The sequence below is a fragment of the Erithacus rubecula genome (genome assembly GCF_903797595.1).
Source record: "Erithacus rubecula genome assembly, contig: SUPER_Z_unloc_3, whole genome shotgun sequence".
NCBI lineage: Eukaryota > Metazoa > Chordata > Aves > Passeriformes > Muscicapidae > Erithacus > Erithacus rubecula.
In genome coordinates this window covers 1,958,014-1,978,825 of record NW_027635944.1, presented here as the reverse complement: position 1 = coordinate 1,978,825, position 20,812 = coordinate 1,958,014, and the positions used below count along the sequence as shown (strand labels likewise).

The window sequence follows — 20,812 nt, the reverse complement described above, 5'->3', positions numbered from 1 at the left end:
CATGAAGGAATTTACAGCAAAAGCATCCCAGACTGAGAAAGAAACGCCAATTTCTTAGCTGCTAGGAAGGAAGAGATAGTGTCCTGGACTGAGCCTCTAGAACAAAGCTTTTTCTATTTGACAGAGGACCCCAAGTTTGCCCACCACTTTTTTTCTTCTTCTTCTTTTTTCTTTCTTACCCATTAAAAAACAACAACAACAAATAAACAGCAGCCTTGGCAAGATGATCCCCAGAAACCTGCGGACACCTCCGCCGGTGCCCGGCCGGTGTGCGGAGTTGGTTGCCTACTACAGAGCAGCTGTTCTTTGGATCAACCCACTCCCGGCGGCCGGGACTGTCTCCCAGTCCAGGTACCCGCAACAAGTGCAAATTACGAAAATCTGGGAGTCTGAGGGTGAGAGAGAAAATAATATCGGCTCGACTCTCCGTGTTACTACTCCGAGCATCACCCCTCAAAAAAAGGTCCTTACAGCCCGGGGCACCGAGAAGGGGTCTCTGGGGTGCTGGTTGCTCCCAGACCACCCGGCCCCAGACAGGGAATACCCTGTGGCAGGGGGAAGGGAGGAGAGGCAGGGCACGGCTGTCTCCGCGGAGGCGCAGGGTGCGCGCAGCGGAGCAGGCTCCGACTGCGGGGGGATGCTCAGGCTGCTCCTTGTCTGGCGCACTCGAGGGCACGCACCCATTCGGGCAGGCAGCCCTGCGCTAAAGCATTTTCGCAGCTCCCAAAGCACACACACAGTTGTTTTTTGTTGGGTGGTGGGGTTTTTTTCTTTTCATTTTCCATTACGAGCGATTAGATGGTGTCTATTCAAAGTTGCTGATCCAGAGAGAAAATAGGAGTAGATAAAAGGAGATTTCAAGCGACCTCCTCGTCCCTTTCACACCAACCTGAGCCCCAGAATAGCCAAGGATCAACTCGGACAAAAGCCCTTTCCCTTTCCCTTTCAGCTTCAGAAGATTCGGTGGAAGGGGTTAACAATAAAACATATAACTCCAGACCCGTTTGATAGGATCAGGCAATTTTGTGTAACTTATTAACGACACCGTTGGGTATGTCTGGGCTTAACCCTTAGAAACGTGTGAATAATTATATTAAAAACAAAAAATAAAAAAACCTTTGCGTGGTAAAATACATTGCAGTCATTTATAGCTTTTGCGCTGGGCTGGAGCGATCTGCTGTGTTTATTCTGTTTCGTTTAAACTTTATCTAAAGCGCACCCCCGTCCTCCCCACGCAGACAGAGTACGCCGTAATAAACATATCTTGCTCCTGACAGTTTCAATGGAATTGCTAAGGTTTATTACTCAGATCAATTTCTGATGAATAAATATGATTATATCGCTACTGCTCTAGCATTGCCGAGTTTTTCCCAACAATCATACTTTTGCACAGTTTTGTCTCGGATGCAGCGGAGAAAGTGACATTAAATACTCTAACATCTTGGAGCCGGTCTCTGGTCTGCAGAAAGTCCAGCTCAAATCTACTCCTGACAGACTAATCCTCCCAGTAAAAGAAATGGGATCTCTGACAGGTAACTATTAGGGAAATTATTATATACTGCCGTCGATGGCGTTGTCAGGACAATCTCACGACTTACAAACTCGTTTCCAAACGTCAGCTCTTCATCAAAATCTCCAGCCCAATACGGAATCTTAAAACCACCAAATTCGGCCCTAACAGAAGCCGAAAGCTGAAAATACAGCCAGAGCTGTACAGTGCAAAGCGTCATGCTAGTGGCTTTCTTAAAATTTTGTTTCTCTTGGCTTCAGCGCTCAGATCACTGCAGCTTTATTTGTGCCGAATGTAAATATTTGGTCCTGGATTCACGAGTGTGTTGAAAATTATTCCCAGATTTTCCTTACACAGGAAGGTTTGATTTGCATCCAAAGGTCATCAATTTCTGTTCCTGAAGCTCTACTAGGGAATTGCTATGCTTATATGTGCTGTTAGAAAAGTGGCCTTCACTTTGGGTGCCTTCTCTCCCGTCCTCACACAGACAACGTTATTTTGTTGTGCGGTAGTTGGTTGGGTTTGGGTTTTTTTAGTTTTGCTTTTGGTTTGGTTTTTACTTCCAGGCACAGATCTTACTCTTTTTTTTTTTTCTGTTTTTTTCTTTTTTTAATTGGGGAAAAGAGGCTGATTGTCGGGTGCTCAGGCGTTTCAGTCTGTAGGGATGACGAGCGCCTGCTTTCTGGTTGGCACTGGAGCCCGGTACTTTTGAGTGCTAACAAATGACAAACCCCGGCTCGGCGCGGACCCGCTGCCGCGGAGGCTGCGGGAGCGGCAGATTGCCTTCTCGAGGGCGTGGCGGGGGGAGTTGCGAGGGCCGCTGTCACACTGCTTTTTTGCCAATCCCGTCTAAAAAAATTCCGGGGAAGCAGGCGGTGTGCGCGGAAGAGAAGGGCGGTCGCGCCTCTCTGGGTTAAACACACGCGGAAGGCGAGGAAGAGCGGGCACATCTCGACCGGGTGGGACATACAATAAATACCCCGCGGGTTACGAGACCCGCTAGGATGAGCAGCAGCTCTGGATATCGCAGGGATGTCGGCCGTGATCCCAATACGATGTTTCGCAGAGGAGACGGCGGGAAAGAGTCGACTCCAAAGAATGGGGGTTCTGTTTGGGGTTTTTTAATAATAAATAAAGCAGTTTATGCGTGATGGCGTGGCCCAGGGCAGGTGCGGCAGATGGGCAGAGGGGGAACCGAGCAGGGAAAGGTGGAGGACTTTGTTTCCCAAGGCCAGTCGCCTTCGGTGGGATGTACTGAAAAGTCCTGGGCGATGGGCTGGGTGACTGTGACAGGGATACTAGGAGGCGGGAGAGAGACATCCACCCGGAATGTCCGTGGTGGGGTGGGCAAACCCAAACCTTCAGACAGTGACCAGGGTCGGCACAAAGCGTCCCAGAGCGCGTCCCTCGGGACAGCTGCGGGTGGAGGCTGCAGGAGGCAGAGGACGAGCAGCACAGACAGCAGGAGCCAGCCCGGCTTCTTTCCGTCCCCCAGGGTGACTGCACTCACCGGACACACCCGCCCAGGGCAGGGGGTGACCGCATCTCCTCCAGAAGCACCACCTCCCGCACACACACCGTGCCGTGCGTTCCTCAAGAAACTTAGTTACCCTTCAGGTCTGGCTAGGGTGGAGGCAGGAAAAGGGAGGAAAAAAAGAAAGGGGGAAAAAAAGACTAATTGATAAAAAGGCCTGTGAGGAAAGGCCCCAGCATTCGGAAATGAGGCCTGGCTGGTTAGCACCAGCTGTGGAGGCCTGGAACAGCACTGCCACCCCCAGCCTGGCTGGGTGGGGACTGGGCAGCAGCAGGGCTGGGACACAGAGTTAAGACTGAGGGGGTCCAGCTGTGACCGTTCACATCTGCCTTGCAACAGGCCCGGTCCAGGAGAGCAGTCTCCCAAAAAGCTCCAGCCGAGGGAAGAAGGTGGGGCTGGGAGAAACCCCAGTACAACGATCGGGTTTTACAGCTTGTAGGTGTCCACAGGTCAGAACTGAGGTCGATAAATGCACTAAAAATTGAAAGCAAGAATGACAGGGTTTTTTGCAGGCCAAAGCTCTTCATTGCACCCTGTCTAAGTGGGCACATACATACTGTCTCCCATCTACCCCACTCCTTAGACGTGTGCATATATAATGTGTATATATGTATGTATGTCCCTGCGCCTGTGAGTACATTTTTTTTTATGTGTGTGTGTATATATATATATATATATATATATGTGTGTGTGTGTAGTACATTGTGGAGCTTGGCAGGTGAAAAAGGCACTTATTTTTTTAGGAAAACACAGGCTGTGTATCCGAGCTCCCCAATTACATGCAGCCTGGCTGCTCACAAAATAATAATACCATCAACTGGTATTATTACCCTCAACCCGCCTCCCCCACCCCCCCCCCCCCAGCCAGAAAGAGCCTGTAAAAGTTGGCACCACTAATCTCCAGAGGAACTTTTCCTTTCTGCAGGGCATGAGAGGGGAACCAGTGCCGTTCAGGATTGGGTTACACGAGGGAGGAGACAGGGTAGAGAAGAGAGAGACACAGAAGGGTGGGGGGGGACCAAACAAACAAAAACAGTCAAAACCATCCTCTAAAGCTTCCCAAAACTCTTCCACCTTCAGATCTCAGGCTGGACCTTGGCCTGGGGAAAGTAGCATCTAGTGCAACAGAGGGAAAATTAAATCTCCAAGTTCCCAGCTCTGTCTCTTTTACACATTCCAGATATACAGAGGTTAAAAAAGTAATCAAAGCTCATTTCCCAATTAAATGTGAATTGTGACCGTTTTAATGTGTCCCTGTAATTTGTCGAGGAGAAGAAATGCCTCTCGTCGACTGAACTGTGCTTTAACCTGATCAACGCAGGCATGAGACTTTTATTGATGGATGCCCAGAGTCCCGTCTCCCCCCCACCCCCCGCCCCCAACAGGCTACTGCACAGCCAGAGGACGTCGGAGAGGGTTTTTCCTCGGGACTCCCGCAAACTTCACCAGCCCGTCACCCATCGGCTATTTCTGCAAACCGCCTTTTAAAACTACTTTCCCTCAGCACGGGGCTAATGAAAACCACCAAGCGTTTCCAGCCAGAGCAAAAAAAAATTTCTCTCCGCCGCACAATCCCCGCTGCCCAGACCAGCGCAGTTGGAGCCTGTTAAGGCTCCCTATGTATTACAGTTGTGCCCAGCCCGGCTGGGAAACATCTGATTACTGGCCCTGTAATCTGTTGACACTATCACCCAGATAAACAAGCTGCCATCGATCTTTTCATTAGGTGATCAAATAACAAACAAAGCAGGTGAAAGAGAAGAGCGCTGGAATGCTCGCACGTCCCCAGCCCGGCGCCTTGCCGCTGCAGCTGGCCCTGGGACACGAGGTCGGTGCCCGCTGTCCCCGGGGGTCACCTCTGGGAGGTGAGCGGTGCAAATTCCCACACGTGTTTCCATAGGGGAAAAGGGGAACAGAAGGGAGGACGGAGAAAAAAATCTCGGACAGAGTGAGGACTAGGCGCCTCTCACTCCTCCCAAATACCGGGATGCCCAAATACAATGACGCCAGGGGAGGAGGTGGCCCCGGGGAGGGGGGGGAGGGGGGGTAGGATTGGGGAAGGTCTCCCTGCCAAGTGTCGCGGCCTCACTCCCCTCCCTCTGCCCCGAGACCACGAGGAAGGAAGCGGCGACTTGCCTGAGGTCGCCCGGGGAGTCGGGGCCGCCGGCAGGGTGCCCGGTCCGGGAGGAGCCGGGCTGCGGCTGCTGGGTCCGTCCACCTTCTCTCAGGCTTTCTGCCTCTGTCTGTGTCTGTGTCTCTGTCTCTCTCTCTCTCTCTCCCTCTCTCTCTCTCTCTCTCTCTCTCTCTCTCCCCCCCCCCCCCCCCCCCGCCTCTCCGTGCCTTGCTCTCCCTCTTTTACTCCCTGTCTCTTCACAGTCTGGGGAGTAAAATCTAGATGATATACATACGGAGCTTGCTTTTTTTGTCCTATTTAATCTTATTCGTTTCACCTTTTCACTGACCAAGAAACAGGACGGAGATTTTATTTGGAAAGAGCGAGAGAGAGGAAAGAAGCCTACTGTTGCATAGTCAATAACATCCTTTTTATCAATGCAATATACAACAGAGACGGCTTGGCCAAGGGGCTCATTGAAAATCTCTTCATTATTTCGGAACAAAATCAAGCGTTTATTCTGATCTTAGGATTGATAAAGGAATCTTTTCTTCAGGCGGCTCCCAGCCTCAGATTTTAGAGTTGACAGGGAAAGAAAAAAAATATCGTGATCACTAAACATCAAAGTTGACGGACTTTTTTTTCTCTTTACTTTTAATTAAAGGAACATCACTTTACAAAAATAAATAATTACAATAAAACTTCTGTCACCTTTTTATTCCCTTTCTTTCTGCAGGTTTTCCATCCACCTTCTAATCAGATTATAAACTTTAATGGGAGCTGAGATAAGGGTATGGTGACGAGTAGAGGGGCCTGGGGTGTTAGTTTTGATGGGATTTTTGTTGCGGGGGGGAGGTGTTCAGCTTTTACAGTCTGTTTCCTCTTTGTCACACACAGTCTTTCGAACCAAGGAAAATTTCAGACCGCTGACAAAAGGGAAGCTGCCGATAAGGCGGGCTTGTGAGAGGGACAGAAATTGAAAGGAAGAGGGTTTTCTCTTCAGTGGAGTTTTCTATCTAAAATAAAATAAAATTTTAAAAGGGGGGGGGAATACATTTTTTAATAAAAATGGGGAGTGGGGTGGAAGGCCGGAGGCTGGCGCGGATCCCCCCTGTCCCCGGCTCCCCCGGGCCCACGGCTCCGTGCCCACTAGATGGCAGCCGGAGCCAGCGATTCCTGCTCGCCGGGGCCGGGGCCGCGCAGGGGAGCGCAGGAGAGCGCGGGGGAGCGCGGGGGAAGGAGGGGAGCGGCACCCCGGCACCCCCCGTGCACCCCTACCCGCGTGGAGCAGCTCCCTTCGGGAGATCGGGGATCCGCGGGGAGGGGAGCGAGGGGGAGAGCATTGCGTGCAGGGCGTTTGGGGTTGTTCTGAGTGCCCACACCCCCCACCCCCACCCCCCCGCCAAAATAAAATTAAAAGGCAGGGGTGAAACCGCCGCGAGAAGCGTGGAGCCCTGCGGGGCTGCGGATGGACATGTTCGGTGAGTAATGAGGGGTGAGGGACGAGGGACAGGCTGCAAAAATAGCCCGAAGTGGGATGGGAACATATGGGGATTTGAATACTTGTGTGGACTCCAGTGCGTGTGTGTACAAGGGTGCGCATACACGGACGCCTGCTCCTCCGCGCAGCGCGAGTGTTTCCTTCTCCATCATTAAAAAAGCCACACGGAGTGGCTTTTGCAACGGGAAAGCGGGAGACAAATCCCTATTTCAGATCTGCACGGGAAAAAAAAACAAAAACCCCACACCAACTTTTCACAGGGAGCCCACATCGTGTCCTTTTAATTGCACCTTTCTGCCTATCGCAATGCATCCTCCTCTGGCCATGTGTGTGATGGGCTGGGGGGGTAGAGGGGCCGTAGACGACCCGTACTAATCAGGTCTCAAAGTAAATAGCAGCACAGGGGGATCTCAATGTAAATTGTGCTTGTCAGAAGAATCTTCTCTCCCTCTCTCTACCCTTCCTCCCTCCCTTTTCCCCTCCCTCCCTTCCTCCCCCCTGCCTTCTCCCCTCCCTTCCCCATCCCAGTCAGTAGGTAGCGGAGATTTTTTTTAATTAAAAAAGGGAAAAAAAAAAAAAAAAAAAAAAAAAGGAAAAAAGAGAGAAGGGGGGGGGGAAAGCGCGGGGGGGGGGAGGAAGTTGGGGGGGTAACCAATGGAGTGAAGGAGGCTTGGCTAACCTTAGCCTCCCATTTTCTCTCCCCCCAGTTCAGGGCTCTGACCAGTCAGTCGCCTTTGATTATCAGTTGCCAGCAGCCCTTCTCTTGGCTCCTTGACACGAGCTCCATATAAGGCAGCGATCTCCATAGAAACGTGTCAGTTTCAATAGTAGTGTCAAAGTTCACTATATACAGACATTCGCGCAGATCCCCCTTTCGGAAACATTGCTCTGCTAGGCTTCCCGTTTAAACGCATTCATTTTTTGGGTCTCTCTCTCTCCCTCTCTCTCCCTCTCTCCCCCTCTCTCCCTCTCTCCCCCCCTTCCCTTTCTTGCATATTCTATTAGTTGTGTGCCCCCCCCTTCATCTCCCTCTTCTCCTTCCTTTTCTTCTTTTTTCCACCCTTCCTCCTTGTGTCTTTCGCTTCATTCCTGCAGGAGAAGAGGAGAGAGGTGAAACTAAAAAAAAAAAAAAAAAAAAAAAAAAACTCGGAAAGAAAGAAAGAAAAAAGGGGGAAAGGAGAGAGAGAGAAACAGGGGGGAGGGGGAAAGTCCGGAGAGAGAGAGAGAGAAAGAACGCGTTCACATCTTAATACCGTTATTATTTTGACCATTCTTGCCTTTTTTTTTTTTTTTTTTTTTAATTTTGGGGGAGGGCTTCTCTTCTGGGTGATGAGTTTTTACACGAAATACTTTTTTTAGGCAACTAAACAAACAAAAAAAAAGAGTCTTTTTGGGGCGATTTCCACCGATTTTCTTCTTTTTTTTCCCCTCGCAACCAGTATCGTGCGCTCTCACAGGAGAAGAAGACGGAAAAGGCAAGAAAGAGGAAAAGAAGAGGATTTATTTACCGACCTACTTTGGATCTCTCTTTTTCCTGCAAGTGTCATTATTATTCCCGTTCTCTATTTTTACACTTCGCCGTGAATTCGTCTCCTCTGCGAATTTAGTCACATCCGATTTTTTTCTGCGATTTTTTTTTTTTTTTTTTTTTTTTTTTAAAGGCGAGAGAGAGCGCGAGCGAGCAAGAGAGACAGAGAGCGAGAGAGAGCAGCTCGGGAGAGAAAGAGCAGCGACCGGCAACCTCCTCCTCCTCCTCCTTCCCCGCCGCCGCGACAGGAGATCAAACTGCCTCAGCTCCCCGCCCGCCTCCGCCGCGCTCCCCGGCTCCACCGCCCTGAATGGCTGACGGCGCCCTGCCCTGGACCTGGCCCCCGGACACCTCCGTACTCTGATCGCCGGCGAGCGGCTCCTCTCTCGACCTCCCGCCTCCCCGAGAGCCCACACCGGCGACAGCGGCGGCGACAGCGACAGCAGCCTCCGCGGGAGCGGCGGCGGCCGAGCCCCGGCGGCGGCGAGCGGCGAGCGGCGACCTCCTCCTCCTCCTCTTCCTTCCCCTCCTCCTCCTCCACCTCCTCCTCCTTTTCCTCCTCCTCCTCCTCGGCGGCGCCGCGGCTTCCTCTATGCCTGCACATCCTCCGCGCTCGTAGCGCCCGGACCGCGTGTGCCTGTGCCCGTGCGTGTGTGCGAGTGGGGAGCCGAGTGTTCGCGCGTGTCTGCCTGCGTGTGCGTGTCCGGCGTGTTACTCTCCTGAATGCCTCTCCCGACAGCCTTGTTTGCCGTTTCTGATTTTGCAACTTGAAGTGGCGGCGGGGGGGGGGGGGGGGGGGGAGGGCGAGAGCAGGCAGTGAGAGCGGGAGCAGAGGGGGGGAAGCGGTCAGGCGGGGGTATTTTAAAGAGGGGGGGTAGCGCTGGAAAGGGCAGGGAAGGGAAGGAAAGGAAAAGGAAGGAAGGAAAAGGAAAGGGAAGGGGGGGGGAAAGAGAGAGGGAGAAAATCCTCCGTCGCCCCCTCCCCCTCTCTGAAAAAAAAAAAAAAAAATTAGCAAGAGCGCGAGCGAGAGGAGGGGGGCTCGAGGCGGCGAAAAATAAATAAAATAAAGAAAACGGCAGGAGCGGCTCCAGCCGGCAGCAGCGGCGGCGGCAGCAGGGCAGCGGCGGCGGCAGCCGAGGCGGAGGCAGGCGGCAGCAAGGGTCCCCTCGCTCTCCGCTCGCCCCCGGCGCCCGGGCGGCCGCCAGCCCCCCGCCCCCCGCCTCACTCCCCGGCAGCCCGCAGCGAGACGCGCCGCTCCCCAGCACTTTTTTGGGCCCGAGATATGGCAATGGTAGTTAGCAGCTGGCGAGATCCGCAGGAAGACGTGGCCGGGGGCACTCCGAGCGGCCCCAACCCTGCCGCGACGCAGCCGGGCCGGGAGCAGCAGCCCCAGCAGCAAGGGAGTTCGGCCACCCCACACACCCCGCAGACCCCCAGCCAGCCGGGACCCCCCTCCACGCCGGGCACGGCCGGAGACAAGGGAGCGGGCCAGCAGGGCTCGGGGCAGAGCCAGCAGCACATCGAGTGTGTGGTGTGCGGGGACAAGTCCAGCGGCAAGCACTACGGCCAGTTCACCTGCGAGGGCTGCAAAAGTTTCTTCAAGAGGAGCGTCCGCAGGAACTTAACTTACACATGCCGCGCCAACAGGAACTGTCCCATCGACCAGCACCACCGCAACCAGTGCCAGTACTGCCGCCTCAAGAAGTGCCTCAAAGTGGGCATGAGGCGGGAAGGTGAATATTTCTTCCCTACTATGCTATCGCTCCCCTCTCCCCGTGGCTGTGCAAGCGTGCGTGTGCGAGGGCTCTCCGTCTGTCTGTGTCTTCCTGTCCGTACGCGCACACACGCGCACCTATATGCATATACATATATATACACACACACGCGCACACGCACGGCGTGCAAACACACACGCATTTAAATATAAATATATTACAATAAATACACACACACACACACATATATATGTGTATATATATATATATATTTACTGCTCTTCGTAGCAATCCGGGACTCTATATATTTCCATGCACACGTCAATCTCTTCCTCTGCCTGCACTCCATCTGGCAGCTTTGCACCAGGTTCTGTTGTTATTGTCGATGGTGGTTGGTGGTGTTTTCTTTTGCTTTTCGGTTTGTGCCTCCTGCCCTCCCTCCCGCTCTTCCCCACCCCCTTCTCCGGCACTGCCACACTCTCCCCTTTCCCTATAATTGTGCATAGAATTTATTATTGTTATTATTATTATTATTATTATTACTACTATTATTACAATCGCTTGCTAAATATTTATCATTTAGCCGCTATCCCCACTTCCCCCTGCGCGCGCGTGTATGCGTGTGTGCGTGTTTTAGATGTGGTTTTGTCTATTGTTGGCATGAGACCGGAGGGTGGGGGGAGATACATCTTTCTCCCGTACGAGATGTGGTTCCATTCAGCTTCCTTCCCCCTCACCCCCTCCCCACCCCCTTTCCACCCCATCATTTCTTTTTAAACCTGCGATACTTCTCGGTAGATTCACCTCTCAGGCTCGTTTTTTTCCCAAAGATGAAAGACGTGTAATTAGAGAAAGAGGAAAGGGTATGAAAAAGATGGAAGGCAGTAAAGGGGAGGAAAAAAAAAAAAAAAAAAAAAAAAAAAAAAAAAAAAAAAAAGAAAAAGAAAGAAAAGAAAATAAAAGAAAATAAGGAAAGAAAAAGGGAGTAAATGTACTAGCCTATCTCCGTTTCCCTATGCTTCCCGGTGCCCCGGAGTGTGCTTCTGTGCGAGATTTGGCCTTGTTTTCATTCCATGCGTTCAAAGGAAAGTTTGTGGCTGAACCGTGTTTCTGTACTTCTGTCATTTCTTTTTTTTTTCTTTTTTTTTTTTCCATTTTTTTTCCTTAGTGCACTGCTCATTTTATTTCTTCATCAAACTCCACCCTCTCCTTAAAGTCTTCATACTAATCTCGATTTATAACCTCGGTTCTTCTCATTTTAGCAGCATCCGCAGCCTGCATCTGGCAGCGGGATCCCCACCATTTCCAACTGCTGTGCTATTTTTTTTTTCTCCTCCTTTCCAAAAGTTGCCTATGGTTCTCCCTGAGTTCAGACTCATTCTGGGGTAGGGAGATTTCCTGCCCTCCTTTCTCCTCGAAGCATGTTCTCTCGGTTTAAACTTTACCCTCTGACTGTCGTTAAAGATGTTCTAAAGATGTCACGTCAGCGAAATAGATTGTTTTGCGGAGCAGGGATTTTAAAACTCTATTTTATATGCCACAAGAAAAGAAATTGAATTAGGTTGCTTCAGATATGAAAGAACTCACAAATATGACGGCTTCCTTGATAGCTGCAGTGGCTGTTGGTAGGCACCTGGGAGAGTGGAGGCAAGCAAAAAAAAAAAAATTTAAAAGGAAGGAGGAGAAAAAATAAACAAACAAAAAAAGTGAGAACTGTGCACGCAGTTAAATGAAAAATATCTGCCAAGTTTGCAAGTAGATTGAAGAGGGACAGGTAGGCTGGGAGAGCAGCAGGGCAGAGGTCTGGCCCGGGTGGCGAGGAGGGCTCGTTGGGGAAGAAAAGAGAAAGTTGAGAAAAATGTGGCACGCCGGAAACATGCGTGACTGCGTGTGCGGGTGTGTGCCAGCAAGCGTGTGCGGTTGTGCGGGTGTGTGTCTGCGTGTGCAGGGTACAAGCAAGCCTGAGTAGCCGTATCTTCCCCTGAAGTTACGTTTGTTTACATGACAAGCGGCTGCAAACGCTGGCACTGATGGAGTAAAACACACGCACACACACACAAAAAAAAAAAAAAAAAAAAAAAAAAAAAACCACCAACTTTGGTCAGCTTTCGGGACTCGAGGCATGCTTACGCTCTGTGTGGAGATGGTTAATGAATCCAGTGTTTTTGCAGTTGCAAGCTTGTGCATTCACTGTGCAACGCTGACTGCAGGCTTCTGCAGTGGCAGCAGCTCACCAAAGATATTAATTACACCGTTCCTTTTTTTTTCCACGAATGTTTGGCTATTGTAAGTTCGGACATTTTTGTTTTATTTCCCCCTTCCCCTTGATAATATTTAACCTTTCTCTTCCTTTTAGCAGGGAAAACTTTGCTGGGAGGGGGAGGGGGGGACTCTATGGAAAGCTGGTTCTGTGTAATAAAGTTAGCAGTGGGGAGCTGGAACGCTGCGACCTGTTCCAGCTTGAAGGGTAACGACGAGGTATTTTTGAAGAATATGGACGCATTTGGTTTTATGAATTGCTTTATTTAATGTTTTATTCTAAAAAGCGACACATCAGTTTATTCGTAAATTTCAGTGGTATCAGGGCAATAGGCTGGGATTCACAACAGAGCTTGGCTCTTTTTTACAGTTGGCTGTGATTTTTAACTCTACTTTCTCACCATCCGGAGGATTTCTTTGAATTTTTTTTTTTTTTTTTTTTCGTGCGGGTCTTTCTTTTGTTACGAGAGGGGAGGGGGGAAGGGGGGGGGGTTGTGTGCGGATTTGTCTTGTTTGCCTTGGCTTTTTTTTTTTTTTTTTTTTTTCTTTTCTCTTTAATCTGTTTATTTTGTGAAGCCTGTCTGCATTGTGGCCGGGGTGGGGGGAGCGGAACGCGCTTGGCTGAGGCTGCCGGAGCAGGGGTCGGGGCCGGGGCCGGGGCCGGAGCAGGGGCCGGGCGGGGGGCGCGATGCGGGTCGGCGGCAGCTGCCCGGCTCCGCATGCCTCTGTCTGTCCGTGCCTGTGCGTGTGCCGGGGGCGAGGCGCTGGCGGGGAGGGGGGAAGAAGCCCCGGCATTGTCTCCGGCTGGTTGGCAGCGCCGCCGGGGCGATGCCTGCGAAGCCTCCTGGATGCACATTTCCTCTCCTTCTCTCCTTCTTTTTGTCAGCGGTTCAGCGAGGAAGAATGCCGCCCACCCAGCCCAACCCCGGCCAGTACGCGCTGACCAACGGCGACCCCCTGAACGGGCACTGCTATCTCTCGGGATACATCTCCCTCCTGCTGCGGGCCGAGCCCTACCCCACCTCCCGCTACGGCAGCCAGTGCATGCAGCCCAACAACATCATGGGCATCGAGAACATCTGCGAGCTGGCCGCCCGTCTGCTCTTCAGCGCCGTCGAGTGGGCCCGCAACATCCCCTTCTTCCCCGACCTGCAGATCACCGACCAGGTGGCCTTGCTGCGGCTCACCTGGAGCGAGCTCTTCGTCCTCAACGCTGCCCAGTGCTCCATGCCCCTCCATGTGGCCCCGCTCCTGGCCGCCGCCGGCCTCCACGCCTCCCCCATGTCGGCCGACCGCGTTGTCGCCTTCATGGACCACATCCGCATCTTCCAGGAACAGGTGGAGAAGCTGAAGGCGCTGCACGTCGATTCGGCTGAGTACAGCTGTCTGAAAGCCATCGTCCTCTTCACCTCAGGTGAGGGGACGGGTTGGGGATGTGAGAAGTCTGGAGAAAAGAAAAGAAAAAAAAAAAAAAAAAGGCAGAAAAACCCAACCAACCCCTGCGGGAAAATAAGGGGGGAAAATTAAATAGAATTCTTTTTAAAGGAAAGGGACTGGAGGCCGAGGAAACATAGCACCTGATGGGGGTACACTCCCGTCCAGGGATCATCCTCTCCCTCATCACCACAGATAGTGGCTCTTTAACACACAGGCCCTCCAAAAAAAAAAAAAAAAAAAAAAAAAAAAAACCAAAAAAAAAAAAAAAAACACAAAAAAAAAAAAAAAACAAAAAAAAAAAATCAAATTAAGTGTAGGCGGTGGAAACATGCATGTTAACAATTTTTCCCTGTGATAGATGGTTTGAATTAACTAGCAGGAAAGTTGCATTAGCATTGCCTTTGAAGTGCTCTGGTCATAGCCTATAAGAATATAATACGTATACTATTATTGTAACCTGCAAGGGAGAATTTATAAACATCAAAGGGGAGTTATGTGAAGGAAATATAGGAAATGGAAACAAGGCAAGATAAGAGTCTGGGCAGCGTAATTTTAAAATTATTATTCTAATTATCATCACGATGTGGCTAATTGCCACCTTTCCTACTTGTTTTTCTTTTTCTTTTTTCTTTTTCATTTTTTCCTTTTTGTACACCCTCTCCCCGTCCCCTAGCTCCTCTCTTGTACAAGCCTCTCCCCTCTTTTCCCGATTAGCAATAACTAAACAGTTCTGATAAATGTGACTTAAAACCAGGCCAAGGCAAAATTAAAAGCATTCCTGAACAAAGATGGCAAATCGTTCAAAGGCCTTGTTTAACACTGAGCAGTTTATAATCCATCAATATTTGTTGCCTTTCAAGCAGGAAAGATAGTATTTACATTGTATTAAAATGACTCCTAAATTTGCACTATATTGTAATGCAGCAAATGTAGTATTAATATCGATTTGAACATCAGATAATTTATTTAGACAGGATATCTAATTTGTATGCAGGGTGGTCGGAGACATGTACTGTGACTGCCCCCTTTTATTTCCAGTGCAAATGCAGTCTCGCAGTGTTGGAGGGAATATTTCTTTGCAAAGGATAATGTGCAAATCTTAAAACAAATGGAAGATTTACTGAATAGCCAACTCGACATTTTAATGTATTTTATCATAATAAGTCTTCTTGATGGAAACATGTTTTTCAAGAGTGACAAAGAGACCTGCCTGCATTTATCAGGGTGATTTAACTCCACAGCCTGCTTGCAGACTGCCAGACTTTCCCATTCATTTCAGGGAGCTCATCAATACACAGGGACAGTTGAGGAGAACCCTTTTTAACCCAGACCCAACTTGGAGAGATTCTTCCCAAGCAGATCTGGGGATATGTCTGGCCTGTCCCTCAGCCCTTCCACATGCCAAAGGCCCTGTGAAGGAAGTTGCCCCTGATGGGGACATGGTTAAGGGAATATTTTAATTATAATTCTTTCTCTTCTCTCCCTGTTCCCACAAGTCTTCCCCGTTTTCTTCCAAAACAATTGACCTTGGCTAGAAAAAGGGCAAGTGGCTTTAGAGAAGCCTTTCATTTACATATAATAAAAACAAATATAGTAACTTAACATTTGTGAGGGGAGAAGCCCCTTCCCACAGTGAAGTGGAGAACGAAGGAAGGGAACAATAATATTATTTCAGGGCAGGATCACATGGGGCATCTCAGAAAATGGAAATATTGCTGTCAGGAGTAATCTACTACCTCTTACCCCATCCACACATTTCCACTTTTCACTAAAATTGTTTTCATTGCATATTCAGAGGGGAATTCACGAGAAGCCTTTCTCAAAGTCATCCAACTTTAAACAAACTTTAAGTGACAGAAAAGACATTTTTAGACATATTGTCCAAAGTCCTTCACTAAGGACTTAATATCTAAAACTGGCATGGATTTCTCCTGTTGTGGTTTTTACATTTGGGCTCCAGAGATCATGTATTTAATCTGTAAAATTCTGGACATCATCCAAAAGCTGTGTAGTAACCCAAAACCAGCTGCTTTCTTGCCTCCTCTCCCCTTCTCTCCCATACCCTCCTCCTTGCCCTCATCTCCTTCTCCCCGCTGCCAAACTTAGCAATATTAATTCCCACATCTACCTTTTCATCGTCATAAATATATGTTTCCAAGAACAGACAGAGACAGATAACGTAAATCAAATAAATCTATTTGCAGTGCAATCAGAACTTTTGATTTCTAGTTAGATGCCAGCTGATCACGTCTATATTTTCTGAACACTAAACTCTTCTGAACATGTAACATGAAATACATTGCCGCCACTACAAAGGGGAAGGCTGGAGTGTGTTGAACAGTAATGGTTATTTATTTACATAATTTCTTTTCCATAGACTGCAAGAAAAAATATAGAGCTTTCCCTTATTGACACACTGCCATATAAAAAAGCAAGGCACACACAGGATTTTCACATTAGCCCACTTTCTGAGATGGAATAATAATTCACCTTCAGTAAACACGGATTGCATTATTTCTCCCATGGATTGCACCTCTCTGGGCTGCATAATATACTCGAGATGTGGATCCCTTAATTATTATTATTTTTAATCTCATTCTGAAGAGAGAATTGAGACTTCCTACCCCCACTTAAGGCTGTGGAATAAAACCCAAGTGAAGGCATATGCCAGACCTTTTAAAATAACTGAAGCCCAACAGATACTATCGGCATGAGAAAATTCTGAGTTTTTGGAGGTCTAAGGCAAAACCCGTGGCCAATTTTTTGAACACGCACATGAATCAGGCTGATGCCCTTTTAGAGAGCAAGTTCCCCATCCACATTGTCCAGTGACCTACACTTATAGGTGCACTTATCGTAAATGTCTGATAAATATTTTACTAACCTTAAGGGTATGACATATGGGGCATAAAGAAAAAAGCCCTGCCAGGGTGTCAGTAAGACCCTTTCATATTGCATTGTTTGGAAGTTGAATAGGATCCTAATGCATAATGGGCAGATAATGCATGTAAAATAGCAAGATATATGTAAATATGGAATCTGATTTGTGGCAATCAACATATGAACAGGTCTGTGGTTTTGATATGTATTGCAAACAAGAACAGGCCCCAGCTTTTGATAGATATATATGTTGCAACCTGGTGCTTTAGATGTTGCAAAATATCATTGCATTAAAGGTAGAGTATGGATTAGCAGAGCAGCCTGGCTCAGATAATTGTGTGTCTGAGGGATGCCAAGTCCGCAGCTCGGGTCAGAGGTTCTACTTCTCTGAAGTTCTAAATTATGGCTTGTTTTATTTGTATTTTTGCTTGAGGCCATAGTATTGTAGACGAAGGTGATCCGAAATCTTTGTAAAGTCAGTTCTTGGTAAGGAAAGACTTTAGCTTCAAAAATGCCAGTACAATAGATTTTATTTTATTTTATTTTATTTTATTTTATTTTATTTTATTTTATTTTATTTTATTTTATTTTATTTTATTTTATTTTATTTTATTTTATTTTATTTTATTTTATTTTATTTTATTTTATTTTATTTTATATTTAGCTTTGAATAATTTTTTTAATTTGTTGTGTCTTTCCAGGGTCACAATTCTTCATTCACATTTTTATAATGTCTTTTTGGGGGCCATTAACTCGTTCATATATGGATCTATATATTATCAAAGTCTGGCTCTTTGATCTGTTAAACTGCACTGCTAGCTGACCACCTTGTACTGATCTTTATGGCTGGAGGATTTTTTTGTTTTGTTGGTTGGAGGACTTTGTTAGGATTTTTGGTTATTATTTTGGTTTGGGGTTTTAAACATCTACTCTGAATCTTTGAAACAATGTGGATGGTTTCAACCACCTGGGCTTACCCACCACTTTTCCATGACTGTTCTTTCCTGGGCAAGTCCTTCCACAAGCAGCTGGTGCACAGTTATCCTCTGGTTTGGGTTATGTGTTCTCAGAGATAGGATATGTGTTGTAAGTGTCTTTCTATGTGTGCAAATGCACAGATGCATCCATACCTCTCTGCTTGTATCTATATACACAGAATAACGTGTATAGATCCAAATGCGTGGATGTGAAGGGTTTCTGCTTTTGGATTAGTACAGCTTGCCCAGGTCACATAGTTCTGCAAGGTGCAAGGCGAATGTTTCTGACAGTTTGGGTGCCAGAAGGACCTGTAAGGAAGGAGTCTCTCTGGTTTCATTTAGGCAAGGCTTAGCCGCTGCAGCTCTCCCCAGCTTTGTGTCTGAGAGCTAGAGACGCCTGCTGAGCGCAAGCTGGGACTAACCTAGCCGTTTGCGACCGGATTTATCACACAGCCCGCAAAGACGTGGCGAATTTGCGATCGCTGGCAGCGAGGCAGGAGCAGAGGAGACTCCTCTGCCCCACGGCATCCCCCAGCCGGCTGCCTGCCAGTCGCTGCAGGTCCCAGTCGCTGCCTCTGTGTGATGTGCAGCCATGTCAACAAACTCCTTGTGTCTCACTCTGCCTGTGTGCCGCTCTGCTTGCCTTATTATTATTATTGCTGTTTCTATAATTATTATTGTTGTTTTTATTTATTTATTTATTTATTCATTCATTCATTCATTCATTTATTCTCCCCAATACCTTATTTTTCTTCCTCTCGGCGTTATTTAAGGGGGCTGGTCCAGGTTTCCAGCATCCCGGTGGATGGGGCTCCCTGGAGCAGCAACCACGCTCGGCAGCGCGGAGTGTCGGTGGGGGGGATGTGGGAAGGAAGTGTGGGGGGTTTGTGTGCGTGTGAGGCTGGGACGAGCGGGGTGTTGGCACCCCATCGTATTCCGGGTGACGATACCCACAGCGGCGACGAGGCGCGGCGAGGTTCGCGTTATTTTTATTTATCCGGCAGCGGTGCGCGGGCTGGAATGGGGTGGGGTGGATAGGACGGGATGGGATGGGGGAGCACCTTTGCGCTGCCCCCCATCCTCGCGGCGTTTCCCCGTGTGGTTCCCAGCCACTAACCATCTCCCCCCCGCTTCCTCCTCCTCCTCCTCCTCCTCCTCCTCCTCCTCCTCCTCCTCCACCTCCTCCCTGCACTCTCCCCCCGCCCGCCGCCGCTCGGCGCTGCCTCCGCGGGTGCGGTGCGGTGGGCAGACGCCTGCGGCCTGTCGGATGCTGCGCACATCGAGAGCCTCCAGGAGAAATCGCAGTGCGCGCTGGAGGAGTACGTGCGGAGCCAGTACCCCAACCAGCCCAGCCGCTTCGGGAAGCTGCTGCTGCGGCTGCCCTCCCTGCGCACCGTGTCCTCCTCCGTCATCGAGCAGCTCTTCTTCGTCCGCTTGGTAGGTAAAACCCCCATCGAAACCCTCATCAGGGATATGCTACTGTCGGGGAGCAGCTTCAACTGGCCTTACATGTCCATCCAGTGCTCCTAGAGCCCATCCCGCATCCCCGGCGGAGAGGCGGCGGAGCGGCGGAGAGGGGAGCGCTCGCACCGAGGGGCAGTCGGGGTGCGGGGGGGTCCCGGGAGGTGGACACTGAACAAAAGAAAGGGCGAGTGGGAGCAGACTGGGGCCGTGGAAGGGAGAAGGACGGACCTGTCGTCCGTGGAGGTTGTGATGTTTCGCCTTTTTTTTTTTTTTTTTTTGGCCTATTTTGGTTTTGGTTTTTTTTTTTTTTTTTTTCTTTCGGAGAGGAGGAAAAAAGAAATAAATAATATTAATAAAAGAGACAAAAAAAAAATGAGTATTGAGGGGATATTAACCAAACCTGAAGGGGATACTGGATCTTCCAGGATTTATTGTGGACTGTTGTTGATATATGCTGTACAGTAAACCAACAAAACAAAAAAGCATTGAAACTGAACTGAACCTTGTGTAGAATGAAAAAAAACCCGCCCAAAACCAAGCAAACAACAAAATTTCCATGCGCAAACACTTACCATGAACATTGTTACTCATTTTGTAATATATTAGTCTTTATTTTCATTTTTGGTAAAAGTTAAAACATCATATGCGCATAAAGGAAAAAAAAAAAAAGGAGAATTAGGGGAAAATAACATTTTCCAAATAATTATAAAAGAATTGTCCTGTGTCTATGTATCTATATCTGTTTTGTATTTTTTTCTGGTTCCAAACCAGGTTTCCTGTGATTCTATACTAATAATTTTTGATATAACCCTTTGCTTCTTATAATGAGTGCGATATATGTTGTCAAAGCTGTTCTTCAAGAATTAAAATTGAAGTGAGAATTTAAAAAAAATAAAAGAATTTAGCAAAAAACCCCCAACTTATCACCCCACAACCCATGAGTCTTGTTGCTTGAAACATGCCAACAATTCACAGAAAAAAATTTAAAAAAAAAAAAAGAAAAGGAAAAAAAAAAAAGGGAAAAAGATAAAAAGAAAAGAAAAAACCATAAACAACAACAAAAAAATTTCCCCACATTTTTAACTCCTGTACTGGTGCTAAAAAGGAGAACTTAAAAAATACTTGGGAGGGGTAACAAAGTCGTGTAAACTATGGGATACTCCAAAATGGACTTGACATATAAGCTTAGGGCTGAGCTGTCAAGGCCTAGAAAAAGGGAGCAGGAGTTGCAGTGTGATGCCTTAGGTGACCTCACCTCACTGGGACTGCACCACAGACTCTCCACCAAGGCTGATGGCCTATCAGGCTGACCTATCCCTTTTTGAAACACCTTTTCCCATTACCTGGATTTTCTTCTGAGTTCACACATTGCTTTTTACTCTCAGACACTGTGGGCATGGGTTGAAGTCACCACATGCCATCATCTCTGCCCGTGCAGCAGGAGGCATACTCTAGCCATGGGTCCTGTTTATTCCAGGCATGTTGGCTTTTGGCTTCTGGGGGCTAGGTGTGGGGTTGTGGGGTTTTTGGTTTTGCCTTCTTTTCCACTCCAAGGGCTCACAAACCCCAATGAATGCTCCAGTGTGCATGCCTTGTGCTTACTGTCAGCCAGAACAGATCTCTTGCTTTTTTCCCCAACTCTCGTTGCTGTGTGTGGAGGGTATTCCCACTCCATTAATATAGAAATCCAGCTGGATGCTCGCTCATTGGGTGGTGAGCTAGTGCATTTCATGTATGCTTATGTGCCATGGCCAGGCAAAAAAACACAGGCTGTGACATCCCACACCATGGCCCACCCACTGCCAGGGCCTGAGCTCTGTGCCAAAAACCCCTTTTCATTTCAGCTTGTCTTTTTTTTCCCCCCAGAAAATTAAAAATCGTTTTTGTAATGGAG

General features: G+C 48.5%; 1 protein-coding gene across 4 annotated transcripts; it reads left to right on the top strand.

Annotated features, from left to right (window-relative positions):
* The first annotated feature begins 9,005 nt into the window (after nucleotides 1-9,005).
* NR2F1 (nuclear receptor subfamily 2 group F member 1) lies at nucleotides 9,006-19,892 on the top strand. 4 transcript variants are annotated; one of them, XM_079331453.1, is made up of 4 exons: nucleotides 9,085-9,919; nucleotides 13,047-13,574; nucleotides 18,704-18,891; nucleotides 18,976-19,892. In XM_079331453.1, the coding sequence occupies exons 1-4, from the start codon at nucleotides 9,469-9,471 to the stop codon at nucleotides 18,982-18,984; spliced, it is 1,176 nt and encodes a 391-aa protein (XP_079187579.1). In that variant the 5' UTR covers nucleotides 9,085-9,468; the 3' UTR covers nucleotides 18,985-19,892. The 4 variants fall into 4 exon arrangements, with proteins under 4 accessions (XP_079187578.1, XP_079187579.1, XP_079187581.1 ...); XM_079331454.1 differs by adding an exon at nucleotides 12,122-12,187 and having other exon boundaries at nucleotides 9,867-9,919; nucleotides 18,704-19,892; XM_079331452.1 differs by having other exon boundaries at nucleotides 9,006-9,919; nucleotides 18,704-19,892.
* The last annotated feature ends 920 nt before the right edge of the window (nucleotides 19,893-20,812 follow it).

Excerpts from the sequence above, each read along its gene's own strand:
- NR2F1 (XM_079331455.1), top strand. The coding sequence starts at position 9,469 with ATGGCAATGGTAGTTAGCAGCTGGCGAGATCCGCAGGAAGACGTGGCC. Across the intron at positions 9,962-13,046 it reads GCTATCGCTCCCCTCTCCCC|CGGTTCAGCGAGGAAGAATG; the intron begins GTGGCTGTGCAA and ends TCTTTTTGTCAG. Across the intron at positions 13,575-18,703 it reads CATCGTCCTCTTCACCTCAG|ACGCCTGCGGCCTGTCGGAT; the intron begins GTGAGGGGACGG and ends TGCGGTGGGCAG.